This window comes from Rhea pennata, chromosome 1 (genome assembly GCF_028389875.1).
Source record: "Rhea pennata isolate bPtePen1 chromosome 1, bPtePen1.pri, whole genome shotgun sequence".
NCBI lineage: Eukaryota > Metazoa > Chordata > Aves > Rheiformes > Rheidae > Rhea > Rhea pennata.
The window spans coordinates 60,219,656-60,233,633 of record NC_084663.1 but is presented as its reverse complement, the minus strand read 5'-3'; the positions used below and the strand labels follow the sequence as shown (position 1 = coordinate 60,233,633).

The 13,978-nt window shown below is 40.2% G+C and overlaps 1 protein-coding gene across 1 annotated transcript in view; it reads right to left on the bottom strand.

Annotated features, from left to right (window-relative positions):
- Positions 1 to 7,660: 7,660 nt before the first annotated feature.
- The window catches only part of NUAK1 (NUAK family kinase 1), a 51,160-nt gene continuing 44,842 nt past the window's right edge, over positions 7,661 to 13,978 (bottom strand). The window contains exons 5-7 of the mRNA XM_062589209.1: positions 13,261 to 13,380; positions 12,855 to 12,987; positions 7,661 to 11,751 (exon numbers count right to left, since the gene is read on the bottom strand). Coding sequence (XP_062445193.1) covers positions 10,598 to 11,751; positions 12,855 to 12,987; positions 13,261 to 13,380 — 1,407 coding nt within the window. The 3' untranslated portion in view covers positions 7,661 to 10,597. The remainder of the gene's footprint in view (positions 11,752 to 12,854; positions 12,988 to 13,260; positions 13,381 to 13,978) is intronic.

Genomic DNA, 13,978 nt, shown 5'->3' with positions numbered 1-13,978 from the left:
ACAGGGCAGGGGCCTGGGAGATTTCCTCGGTGTGCTGGTACTTTCTGAGGGCAGGAAGTTCAGAGCTGGCAGCAGAAGCTGCTGCGCCAAGGTGTCCACCTGTGCTGTGCCAAGCCAAATAGCCTATGGGATGATGAGGAACATCTGCAGGTGGTAAGGCACCCTTGGAATGGCCATTTTATTTGAGCTTTAGCTTTGCCTCTTTTCTTTCCTTCAAAATATGTTTACTTTACTTTGGCATTTAAGCAGAGATCAAACAGGTTAAAGGTCAGCTTTATTATTTTTGTTGGTTTTTAAGGAAGTTTAAGCCAGGGCCTAAAGAGATTACCTTTTCCATTTGGAAGACAAAAATCTTCATATAAAACCATTCATTTGTGAGGTAAGTGAGGATGCTTTCTCCACCACAGAAGGGAATTTTTATGGATTGCAAAATAAAATCCCATAGTGACTGTGGATATTCTTGAACAAGCTCCCTGGCTTTTCCCTCCATCACTAAACTTGTTGAATGAATTATTTCTGAATTCATAAAAGAAAATAAGTGGGCTGATATTTTAATCTTGTCAAAATGTTCACTCTGTATGCAGTAACTCCTACATGTATCCTTTCAAAAGGAATTGAAGTTTTCTTCTGGGGCAGAGGCATAGGATACATTTTTGCAGGGATATCTGCAGAAAAAAAGTCACTGGAGGTTTTGCCAGTTACCTGAACAAGAACAGAGCTAGGCTTATGCTGAATATTTTTGAAAATCTCAGCTTTGATTTGTTAATGGCCATTTGTATGATGGACTACTGCAAGCCATTTATCCACAGAAATAAATACTCAAAATAGAACAAAACAGGACACAGCCAGGCAAACTGTGGTTTGTACCAAAGCTTCAGATTTGCTGAAAGATAGATATATAATATTCCTCATTTTTTTTCTAAAAAACCACTACTAAAGAGTTTTTGCCAGCCTTTTTGAGTTCATGTCAAAAAATAATACTGAAAACTGACCTTTGGGGATTTTCCTGGATAGTATTTCATCCTCGGGTAGAAAGCCATTCCTCTGAGTCAGCAAGGAACTAACAAGCCTACCTTTAAACATGTGAAAGTGATTTATAGGAGTAATTTACTGAATCAAGCCTCGTATGAGAGAGATAAGGGGGAAGATTTCATAAAAAGACTAAACTGTAGGAAATCCTGGCAGAGTTATGTTTGGAATGTCACATTTGCCCCCCACCTCCAACATCTTCAAAGAATTTATCAGTTACAGCAAAACTCTTCTTTATAAAAGTGCTGGTGGTTTGCTGGAAGGTGGACTGAATGTGACTGCTGCCATCCTGGTAGTAGACTTAGTAAAGGTGGACTGTGAATTCCAAACAAAGCCTCCAATTATCAAAATAGAACAGATTACTGGAAATCTTTCCTATTTTAATAGCAAATTAAACTCGTGATTTTCTGAATGCAACTTCTAAGAGTTGCAAAAGACTTGATTGTCTACATTTTTTGTTTTCTAATAGAAACCACTCATTCTCTAAAAAGCAAACCTTGTTAAGGTGTTTCAAACGGGACATTCAGGAATTATGGTACCTAAAACCACTAGACATTTTATAAAACCCTGGCCTGAACCTGTAATGAATCAGTCCCACACAAGAATAGATCTCTTTAACAAAAACATCTCTGTTCTACTGAAAGACAATATCTGCAATCACTGGTAAGAAGACCACATTTGGTTATTTTTTGTAATTCTTCCCCACCCCTCGAAGCAAGCTGAAATGACCTTCTAACAATAGTTTATTTCTTCCCGCCTTGATCTGAACAAAGGCTTTCTATTCACATGCATGTGAAAGAGAGTGTGGATATTTTTGTGGTGAAAGATCAAATCTCTCTTTTGAACTTTGCAGTGGATAGGCTAATTGTAGCATCTCTGAGGGTTTCACTGTCCTTTCAGAAAACAGCCAACTAAATGTTTGTTTGGAGTGTTTACCAGGAGTAAGGAGTCTATATATCAGATCAGTTGACCAAATTCGTATGAAGTCTTTTGATGCTGCCTTAATATCCGATGAGCAAAATTCACTTCCCACCAGTGTGCTTGTTTGTTGGTATGGCTTCACAGTATTTCTGTGCCTTCTTTTCATAGGAGGAATTGATCACAAGGAATTTTCGGCTAGGTATGCAATGCTCAGTGCAAGCTGAGTGGAAAAGCTGTGACTGGTCAAAGAAATCATGTATTTTTTTTTTTTTTGTTTCATTTCTCAGACTGAAGTAAGCATCTTTTTTATGACTGGAGGAACTTGCTTCAGCTTTTAACCAGTGCTTCTCCAGGAGAAGAAATACCTGCAATGAATACCTGCAAACCAGGTGAGGCAGTTCCATTCCCAGCAGTGCCAGCTTCACTAAAAGACAAGTCAGATAACTTGACGGTGGAGTGGGTGCACAGTTTTAATTAAGGTTTAGTGAGCGTGGTAACACAAATGGCTTTTCTGTTCCTTGAAGCAATCTGGTTCTTTCACAACGCCTGTATTGTCTGAAATATTTTTAGGGGTGGTCTCTGTGGCAAGGGTGACTTAGCAGGTGTTAGGAGAAGGGGAAAGTGTGCATATGTCAGAGGGGAAAATATGCAAATCTTCCTTTCTTTACATGGCAGAACTTTAACAAAGAATGTCCCTGAGAGCCCTATTCAAGCACCTTATGGGCTCTGATCCTTCTCTCATGCTACAATTGTCTTTGTACAGGCTCAAAGAGCTTGACCTCTGGCTATATCAAGCAAGATCCTATCCTACATGCAGTATTGTTCTCTCGCAAATAGTCACAATGTGCAAACTTGCAAGTATTCTTATGAGCACACATAACCACTTTTATTTTCTGTAGGAGAAGTAATGAGTGACACTGCAGTGAATCTGCTTAGAATGGAACATGGGAAAACTTTTATTTATTCATGTATCTCAACTGCAAGAGAAGACGATTGTCCCTTTTCCTTTCACTGAGATGAAACGTAGCCTTCATTCTTCCTAATTTTTTTGTAATTGTCAATAGTGCTGTTGCTTCCATAAGCAATACTATTGAATCTCAGTATCTTGTAAAGAGAGGTATCTCCCCAAGTCATTGCTAGATCAGGGTTTTAATGTGGAACTTTTTAGATAAGTTATTTCAGTCTGGCAAAGAAGAACTACAGTGACAAGCCTGGACATTGCAGTCATTTCTTTACAGACCTGGTGACAACTTTCATGTACTAGCTAAGCTGTTTGTACCATGTCTACTAATGTCAAAAGAGGGCAGTTTCCTTGTCCATCCAGGCATGTATTGATCTATATGCTATTGCCACTGATGATTGCAGCCCTACCAGGATATTCTGAGTTAAGACCACATTAGAAACTTGACCAGAGACATCACTTTAGTTCATCTGGAAAACAGCAGATTCATGAAACTATAACAAAAGTTTTGGGCTGTTGGGAACCTTGCAAAGATTTCATCTGAAATCCCAGGGGCTGACCATTCCTCTATTCTCTGAGCAGTACTCTGAGCCATTTAGTCTCACTAAATGAAAAACATTTTGATTTTCCTTAAAAAAGCCAGTAATGATTAATACCATTTCATCTGAAGAATTATGTATTTCCCCCAAATCTTGGAAACAGAGACTTATTTATACAATACCACAGTGTATCAATGATTTGAAAGACTTCTGCCAGCTAAGGCAAGGCTAATGGTTTCAGAGTGAGCCACTAGTCTGGAGTATCTCCATTTTGGAGTGTTCAGCCTGAGGTTCAGTACACCTTCTCCTTGTAAGCACCAAGTGACTGTAGCTCCAGCAGAAGGCATAGGAAGGAGAAGCTAGTCATCTATTTCGAAGATTCAGGTCAAGGCATCTCACACTGGCTTCTCAGAAACAGGCATTTCTAAAATAACTTTTGCAAATCTGGAACTCTTCATACAGGAAATCCAATGATCAGCATTTAGGATTTGAAGCTGTTCCCATTAAATCTAACCAGAATATCACAGTGGTGTAAATTTCAATTTGCTTTTTAAGGCTAGATGTTCTCTTGGTTGGGTCAGCATCAATTTGCACTGTCTGGGAATCTACTACTTGAACCATTGCCTCTTTCCACAGGCACATAAATTACTCCTGTGAGTGCCAGGGGGCTAAATACCTCGGAGGCTCTAAGGGCCAGAGTTCACTGAATGTTCCTTGTGGCACTGGGTTATATAGACACTTACCTACCTTGGCTTCTCAGGCAGCAGATCCTTCATCTGAGGAAATCTTCCAATTAAACTGTCAGGCTCTGAGACGTGCAGCTAAGAAGAACAACCGGGATTGAAGGAACATATAAAGAAATATTTTTGATAATTCCCAGTGCAGCCAGAATGATGACATGCACTCTAGTTCTAGCAATCTCACTTGGCAGGCAGTTAGAGCTTTATATGTAAATATAAACATGTATTTACATACTTCCTAGCATCTGTTTTGAATTTGTTTTCCCTTTAGTTCTATTTAAAGTATGTCTTTTCCTATTATCTCTGAGACTGAAATTTGAGGGGTCTATTAATAAACTATATCACTGCGGAACAACAATAGAAACCCTCCCTCCTACTTTGCTTTTCAGCCAGGTCTACAGCTGTTCCTTGCTTATTCCTTGCTAACTGTAACAGTATCTTCCCAATGTATGAAGGGAGCACAGTTTTCTAAGTGGATTCCTGCTGGGTACTTTATAATCTCATCACAGCTTCTACTGATCTATATTCAATTGATCTAACCCATTTGTCCTGGGAGTCCAGCTTTTTAATTGTTCCTCCACGTGGTATCTTTTTCAGAGAGCAGTCTGCTGTTAGCTCAAGGTCTCATTTGCCATTTCCCTCCTCTAATTCAACCTCAAGGAAGAAAAACTATCTGCTGAAAGGCATTAGAACTGGAGCCATGGCTACAGAACAGGATCGTGCCTTAGGCCAATGATCTAAATAGCTTTCAACACTAGGTCGATGCCAAGGCCATGGTAGGTGCTACAAAAGCATTTTAGTGAGTAAAATTCAATGCACTATACTGACCAGGGATTATACCTGTGAAGTAAAGCTAAATAAACAGGACTGCAAACAAGATTTAAACTAAGAGAGAAAGAATAATTATTGGTGTTAAATAAATTGGATAAGATGAATGGGGAAAGAACAAAAAGAAAAATCCAGGCGAGTTGATACCAGTATTTCTGCACAGTCTCTGATAGCAAAGGTTCTGATTCTGGATGCCCGTCTTGAGAAATCCCAGGCCTGGTTTTCAAAGGTGCTCAGTATCTAAAACCCTGTGAGAGCTACCCTGAGCTGGTAGTAGCATTATTTTGCTGCATAAACAGGTGCTTAGTCTGATATCCTGATCTGCAAGTATACCTATTGCCAACATCCACAGCTGTTTCTTTTTCTTATTTTTATGGAATTTGGCTATCTAATCTGTTTGTGGAGCTGGGCTTGGTACACTTCTCAGCATGAATCCTAAGACCAGCAGATAGGCCAGGCATGAGAAGAAGCCTTCCAGTATTGCATAAATTTGCCTTTAAAAATGTTTTTTGTTTCAGGAACATTAAGCATCTGTGAAAATATGTATCATAGCCTTAAAAGTACAGGGTTCTGTAGGGCCAGATGATCAAAGGTTTTTCTGCACTGATGAAATTCCAGGAAATTTTGGGTGGGGGGAAGGGCTAGAGATAGATAGCCAGAAACAAAATGCTCGATGATCTATCCAAAAAAGTTGCTTCTCCAGCCAAATTACGCAGTCTTTATGAGAAAGATGTCTGGGTTTGGCAAGGAGCAAGAGACCGCTCCACCAGACAATAATGAAAAAAGAAGCCCTAGTTGAATACTAAATACCATTATTCCAGGGGAAATATGACCTGTTCTCTCCCGTGGTAGAACTTTGGATTGAAACCCTAAAACCAGGAACCTTGGGATTAGTACTAGAGAGCCTGGGCTTACACTAGCCTACACTAAATTTTCTGTTGGCTCAGTAAATGCATTTTCTGCAGCTTTGTCTCCAGGAGCATCTAATTAAAATGAGATACAAATCCCCAAGATAAATGCCTGACTAAATTGATAAGCTTCTCATACATACCAAAGTCACATTGGAAATGAACTTCTCTCTTCACTGGACAGGTTACAACTTACCCTGTAGCTGTAACTCAGGTTCTGGTCTTGGAAGGTTTATTATTACACATGTTTATAGACTCACTAGCAAATTTGTCTGTAAGTAAGTATGTTTATATGTAGTATCTGACGATGCTTTATCTTCACCTTGATGTAGCACCTTAGTATTGCTGTCTCTGAACTGTCTAAATAGAGATTAGACTGACCTGTGAGAAGAGATACAAATACAAATCAAATAATAAATGAGAATTTCTGGGGCTGGAAAAAAGTGCTGTTTTGCTTTGCTCTGAATTTTGTTTCTCTTGCCAGCACTACAAAGTGGTTTCCCCTCAACTTCCCTTTTTTCTAGTATGTGAAAAAAAAAAAAAAAAAAAAAAAAAAAAGTTTCATATTTGGTATTGCAGAAGAGACTTGCATTACGTTTTCCACCATCCGGTACCCACGCAGTTAGACCTTATTCACCTTAGGTACAAGAACACACATGCTAACTCTGAATATGTGCCTAACACTTTCTGAGTCTATTAGCACACAGCAGCTGATCATTTCCTTTGCAATGTATTAATGGCTATTTGCCTTTCTGCATCATTTGCTTGTTCCCTCTATTCCCAGGGGCTGTTAAGTACTGATGATAAATAAATCTAGCACCTACAGCCATGGTTCCTTGCTTTAGAAAGCTCAAGAGAGAAAATGGAATTAGAAAAAAATGGAAGCTTATTTTGCATGGTTTCAACACCTTGGATCCTAATCCAAACCTCCTGTAATTTAAAAATCAGAAGAAATACACACCACAGGTATCTTGGCTGAATGAATGAAGGGTGAAGTTCAGTAGTGCCTTGCTCAGAGCCAACTTCAGCACACTGCCAGCCATTTCCTTTATTGAAACAGGTCTCCAGCACATAGAGCATATCTAACACTGACTTTCCCTTACGATGCCCACTCCTTTTCCAAGAAGAACAATCTAAAGCCTTCTGATTATCAAGAGTACTCCAAAATATGAAAACCAACTCCTTTTTGCCTCCCACCAGCTGATCGCTCTGATTGCTGGAAGCCATCTGACTTAAACCATGCTACATCGTACAGTAGCAGATGGCCACCAGTCTTTTGCCCAAACAACCCCCTAAATGATACCAACAGGAACATTAAAATTGGTAATAAACTGTCCTTCCCCTCACCAAAGAGAGGAAAGGACTGTTGCAGCATGTCTTTGGGCTACAAATGAGTTGTGCTGTGTCTATTTGCCAGACAACCCGTTCTGTCTCACCTGCAGCACACCTGGCCCACAAATCTCATTGATTTCCAGGAGAGAAACCCCAGTCAGATACCATGAGACATTTACATAGCTGAAAGCCTTGGTTGTTTAGCAGTACCAAATAGCTTACAGCATAGGAGTCTCTGTGGCTACCCACATTATATTCAAATGTTCAAATGAGCTAAGCTTTCGCATGAACAACTTTGTACAATTTGCTGAGCTGCTGCTGTATTTCTGCATGACAAGTTCACTGTTTGGCCTCAGCTTATGCTGATGTACAGACAAGAGAGAAATGCACAGAAAAAGAGTCTTCACAGTTACATTAATTTCATTTTATTTAATAAAAAACAGTATCAGATTAAAAATACAAACACTTTGGGTGATTATCCAGCGTTTTCCCCTGTGTGCCTTGAAGAGCTCAAACCAACCAAGGATTGGGAAAAAACAAAACAAAAAAACAAAAAATAACACCAATTTTGGCCGGAGCTGTAAAATAATGTTGCACCAATTAAATTACACCAAATATATTATTATACCTTTGAAATGGCTTTCAGACCAATAAATAAAAAAAGACAAATTCAAATAAAAAAGTCAACTTTGTATTACAAAAAAATTAAATAAAAATCACAACACTAATAATAACAATGTGCAGTCAAGTTTTTTTCTTCTCTTCTAGGAATGGTAACATGCCAGTAAACATGTAACATGCCAGTAACATGCCAGTAAATCCCTACATAACATTTCCAGTTTGGCAGCAAGCAGTCACTCATTCATTCACATTTGTACACAAGGAAGCAGGCCTGGGCAAAAGTCTAGGTAGATATGGGCCTTCAGAGTGCTTCTCAGTTCCCTGCAACAGCCAGTTGAGTTCTCTTCCCTTCAGCTTGAAATCTACAGAAATCAATTAAATGTTTAGCACCAGATCTGCAAGGAAGGTGTCAATCAATCAGCGTAACGCCACTGGAGTCGTGCTCCATTGTATCAACACAACAGCACTGATTGATGCCGGCTGAAGATCTGGTTCTTACGTTCTGGGGCACAAGTTAAAAGCCGTGGCTGAAAAGCACATCCACGATTCAGAAACACCATGGAAACTGCGTCAGGTTGTTTTAAATGCAGCACGGCAAACTTGTTAACTGAATACACTGCAAAACAGGGTATTGATTTCAGGAGGGCTAAAAGAGCACATACAGGCCCTGTGAGAAGATGGAACATCTGAGTATCATAGAAAGGTATACATCAACAGAGAAATGACCTGATGTTGCCATTCTTGAGCAAATGAACAGTGAGCCAAATTTCACTTTACTGCCTGAGAGCACACCTCTCACAGATTTCATGGGTACTGACGCCATTTACTCTAAGGCCAAATTTGGTCCTGTGTTCCACAATAAGGAAAGGTTCTGCACAGAGTCAGATCAGCTGGTAGAGGAAACTACAGTTCATTCATCTTTACACTGGACATTCCAGGTGATTTTTAGGAGCAACTGGCAGACTTAGGTACCATGATACACCAAATAAGGAATTGCAAGTTGGGAAATAAGAAGTGAAATAGCTCCCTGCCCAGCTTCCAATCATTTATGGGTTATTCTTGATTCTCCAAGAATCCCCTACGGAACTCGATTCCCATTCCTCATGATCTCTAAGATTTTGGGCATAGTGGGCCAAATTCTGCTTTTAGGTGGGAATGAGAAGAAGTTTGCCCCATGCTCCTCTGCTCTGGGTGTATGTGCACACACAAATTTTAGAACTGCAGATAATTTGACATCATAGGCTGAAATCTGCCATTTATTCACAGCAGTGCACCTTTAAGAAAGCCAAGGGCTATGCGCTCATGTAAATGAGACTGAAATGGGCCTTCCTTATGATTCCAGTTTGCCCAGGCCTGTCAAACGCACAGTGCCTTTCTAACATAGGCTTACATTCAGGTAATCCAGTAGACCCATGTGGTACCTTTATGGGAGTTGAAGCCTTCAGTCTAGACATTTAGATATGTCCAAGAATACATACACATATCCTTTTTTTTCCCCCAAATGGATATCATCGCACACGCAGTACCAGCTACACTGTACATAGAGGCCTGCATTTTTACACTAACTCTGTTATCAAATCTACCATTATCATTTCATCGTTCAATTCTTTCTGCTCCATTACTACCTACTTAGAAACATTTTCATTTGGAGAAAGGCACAGTCCCACCAACATTCTGACCTCTATCCATTTCCTACATGCTACAATCTTTTCTTTAGCTAACTTTCTGATAGCAAACTACCTGTCACCTTCAGATACTACAAGCTAACAGCAAGGTGGCACCATTTGCTGACAGTGACTGAACTCTAGATTGCAAGGTTAGTTTAACCCTTCATACAGTTTGTTAGATCTACCTTTCTCTGGGCTTTCATCTGGCTGGCAATTTAGAAAAAATCACAAATCAAACATACAGGTTGAAAGGCTTTTAAAAGCTGTTTATAATGTCCATGTCCTGCCACTTCCCCTTATTGTTCCTGTGATTGCATTTCTGGCTGGTAAGAGTGGTAGCCAGAAAAGATTTGAGGGCCTCCTGCTCACTGAAGAGCAATGCCTGTGGGAAGAACTGCCAGTGAATACCTAGCTCCACCACTTGTCCATGTACATCACGTGAGGTTATACTGAGGTGATCCTCTCAAATTATCTGTCCCAGAATGGATCCAGAACATCTCAGGTCTCTCTGCTAGAAGACCATCTGACCATGGTGTCCATCTAGCCTAGTCTCCCCATCATGCATGCCAAATATTCTCAATGTGCAATTCCCATATCCAGATGAATAACTTCAGGGGAAATAAAGGTTCTCTTTCTAAAAGATATCAAAATTGTCTTGAAGAATTCATCTCATCTCTTGATAGAACTCTTGATAGAATTACAAACTACAGAAAATGTGTGTGCCTCACTTCCAGTTTGAAATTTATCTAACTTTAAATTTGAGCCATTAGATCTCAATGCTTTTGCTTGCTAGAGCTTGATATGCTTTCATCACATTTACAAAGACCATAGGTTTTCTCTGGGGAGCTAGGTAACATTTCGAGGAAACGAAACTAGAGAAGTGTGAGATGACTTCAGGGTTGTTCTACATTTTGCTATGAATTCAGTTATGTAGATACAGTCAAGTCCTTTGAAGGAAAACCTACCACTGTCAACAAAACAGTGACCTGGCTTACTCCAACATAAAGGTACACAGAACAATTCCCCTCCCACCATTTCCATCTTCTCTCTGCTAGTTGAGCTTGTTGCAGATCTCTAGGGCTTTCTTATAGACCTGAGTCACATCATCCATGTCTGTGAGAAGGGAAAAACTGCTATCTCCCAGACGGTTGCGATAACGTTTTAGGTACTGTGGCCGTGGGCGGTTCTGAAGTCCTTCAAAGTCTTGGATCTGGAGGAAGTTTTCAGCAGAGACACAGCTCCTTATCCTCTGTCTGTTTGGCCTATTCTCTTGCAAATCCAACAAATCAAAGGAATCACTGGACAAAATACTGTCATCACTAATCACACTGGAAGGGCGACTGTAACTTCGAGGTAACCCATCCCCAGGCAGGACCACTTCTTCCATGGCATCCAGTGTAGGTGTATCAGGGCTAATCAAAGCAGATTCAGTGCTGCTTGCAGAATACTTGCTGTTATGTTTTAAGATGCCCTTACGCCTGCAAGAATGGCTATAAGACCCATTTCTGGATGGCTCTGTGACCCCTGGAGAAGTGTCACTGTTTACTGTCTCATCATTATTGTCCAAGAGTTCAGAAGATTCACTTCGTTCTGGAGAGGAGTAATAGCCAGACTCTCTCTGCTGAGTCTTCTTTAAGATTCCTTTTTTTGGCATTAGTGAAGACTGCTTAGTGCTGTATTTGCATGCTACCTCTCCCTCCACAACACTTTTAATGGCTACGCCAGTTCTACACAACTCTTGCTCCAACTTAAAAGCAGAGGGTAACACTGGGTTGACCACTCCTTCAATGAACCCTGCACTGTGAGATCGATGTTCACTGTTGCTCCGTTTCTTCAGGATGCCTTTGGGTCTCTTGGAGGTGGGTTTAGATGCATTTTCAGCTCCTCCTTCCTGGATGGACTGTGCAATGTCATTTTCCTTTTTTGATTTTTTCAGAGACCTTTGTCTCTCTAGTGTGACTTCAGGACCTTTGGGCTTAGAAAGGCACTTAATTTTGGTATCAGTCTCTGGTTGGAGGCCAGTGGAACGGTGATGCCAATCAATGAACCGTGCCAGCAACGGGGACTCAGAGTCCCTCATGGCATCACAGTCACAAACACTACTCTTGTAGCCCCAGTTAACCCACCAGTGATTGGCAATGTCTTCAATAGTTGCTCGGCGTTCAGGGTTCACCATCAGCATCCATCTGATGAGACCACGAGCATCTATGGACAAAGAATGGAATATAACATATTTGGAATACAGGCTCTATTGGGTTTCATCACTTTAAAATAGAAATGTAAGCCAATCAAATTAACAAAAATAATGCTTCTCTCTACAGAAGAAGTGAAAGGGGGCAAGGCTTTGGACATCAGTCAACTTTGGGAAATGCATTTGAGCATTATTTCTTATCAGAAGAATATGAACCACCCAGGGAAATGTATACCGGGTTATCAAAGTAATTAATATTTGTGCTCTTAAATCAATGAATAGTTCCATATTACTGAAGGAAGTTACTGACCTTTCTGTCAACTCTGCTTATCATAAAACTGGAGGAAAACAAAGGGGAATTAGGATATCTTACATGATCTACATATTACTGCTTTTATATTTTTTCCCCAAAAAAATGTAGCCTTCAGAATATTTTAAGGCATTTTTTTGTAAAGAGAGCAACCAGGAAGGAGAAAATGGAAAGAAGTAGCAAACAAATGATGAAAGGTAAACATCCAGTTAAATATAATAATATATACAAAGATGCTAAAGGCTGGGAAGGAGTCGTCATAAGCAATGAGCTGGACTTAGTGGATGCTTTTCTGTCAGATGGCTAATAAATATGTTATCCCCTAAGTATAAGTAATTGCGAAAATAGTGGTATTTAATTTAGATTTTGGACTAGCTTCTTGGATAAGAGACTGCTTCCCTCTGACCATTCATCTTCTTTCTGCTTGTGATATACTACAGTGTAGTTAGAGCAGAGGACTGATCTGTACCAGTATGTTGTATCAGTTTACAGCTTGTCTGAACAATTCCACTTGCAATAGCTAACAGATTTCCACTGTCATAGATCTAGTTAAAAGAGCCTGTTAAAGCTTCCCCAAGGCAATAAAATCTATCTGCTATAAAACTTTCATTTCAAAAGGGCTTTTGGTAAATGCTTTACCCAGATGGGAATTGATAGCAGATGAAGTCAGTAGGGGAATCTGAGATTTTTTTTTTTTTTTTTTGTGTCATTCTAACGTGACACCAAAACATGTTGAAAGAGGCAGGGTAAACCCTTCATTCCGAACTTCTGTCAGCTCCATACATTACCCTCACTCCTTTTATATACCTGAGGTCTGTGTTGGCTCACGATATTCTCCACTGCTGATCTGCCTGATGAGATTTTTGTGATCAAAGCCATCAAAGGGCATCGTTCCATAAACCAGAGTGTAAAGCAATACACCAAGGGCCCAGCTGTCAACCTGAAACAGAGAGACAATGCATGTAAAAGCTAGGAAAGTTGATCCGCACCATCTTCCAAACTATTAGCACCACAATAGCAGCATCAAGTCCAGCTGCGCTTACTTACGGCATACAGGTATCTAACATCTGACAAACCATAAGCAAAACAGCTTGACAACTATCAGTATGAGAGAGAACCACTCTAGCCCACATGTGCAGTAGTACAAGCATAAAGCACTATCAGCAAAGGCAAGCCATCCTCATACCACTACCAGAAATCTGATTCTTCTTACCTCTGGGCCTCTGTAAGGTCGCCCATTAACTATTTCAGGAGAAGCATACAGTGGGCTTCCACAAAAGGTCTGTAGAAACTTGTCTTTGTGATAAAGGTTGGAGAGTCCAAAATCAGCAATCTGCAAAGACAATTACACAAAGCTTCTGTAGCATTAACAATTTTTTAATATAATAGAAAAATGTTTATCGGGAAAGACTTAGCTGTACTTGACCATGCTGTAGGGCAGGAATCTCGACTTGGATAATCTCTCAAGTTCCCTACATAACCATTTTTTCTGTGATTTTATGACATTCCTCTCTAAGGGTATTCTAAAGAGGTAGAAGGATCCCCAGGTTAAATCCTCCAGATTAGGAACCAGGACTCTTGGGTTCTATTCATAGTCAGGTCACTGACTAACTGGCTGCACAGCCATCAGTCGTCCAGGATGAAGTGCAAAGACAATCTTCTGCTAGAAGGCAATGGACCTATTCACCACTGACTGCTGTTTGTTGTGTATAATCATTAAATCAAGGGAAAGCAATACATGTTCTTGCGCATGCAAAGCCAGAGCCAGGACCTTTAAATTCAACAGGAGGAGTGAGGCAGGAGTGTCATAGGAAACTAAGCACAAGATTACAGAAGAAAGGGAATTTTTAAATCATCTGGAACATAACTCTGCTAGAAGAAGTGGGAGAGTGAGGTACTTGCTAACTGTTCCAGATTCAGGGACTCCACGC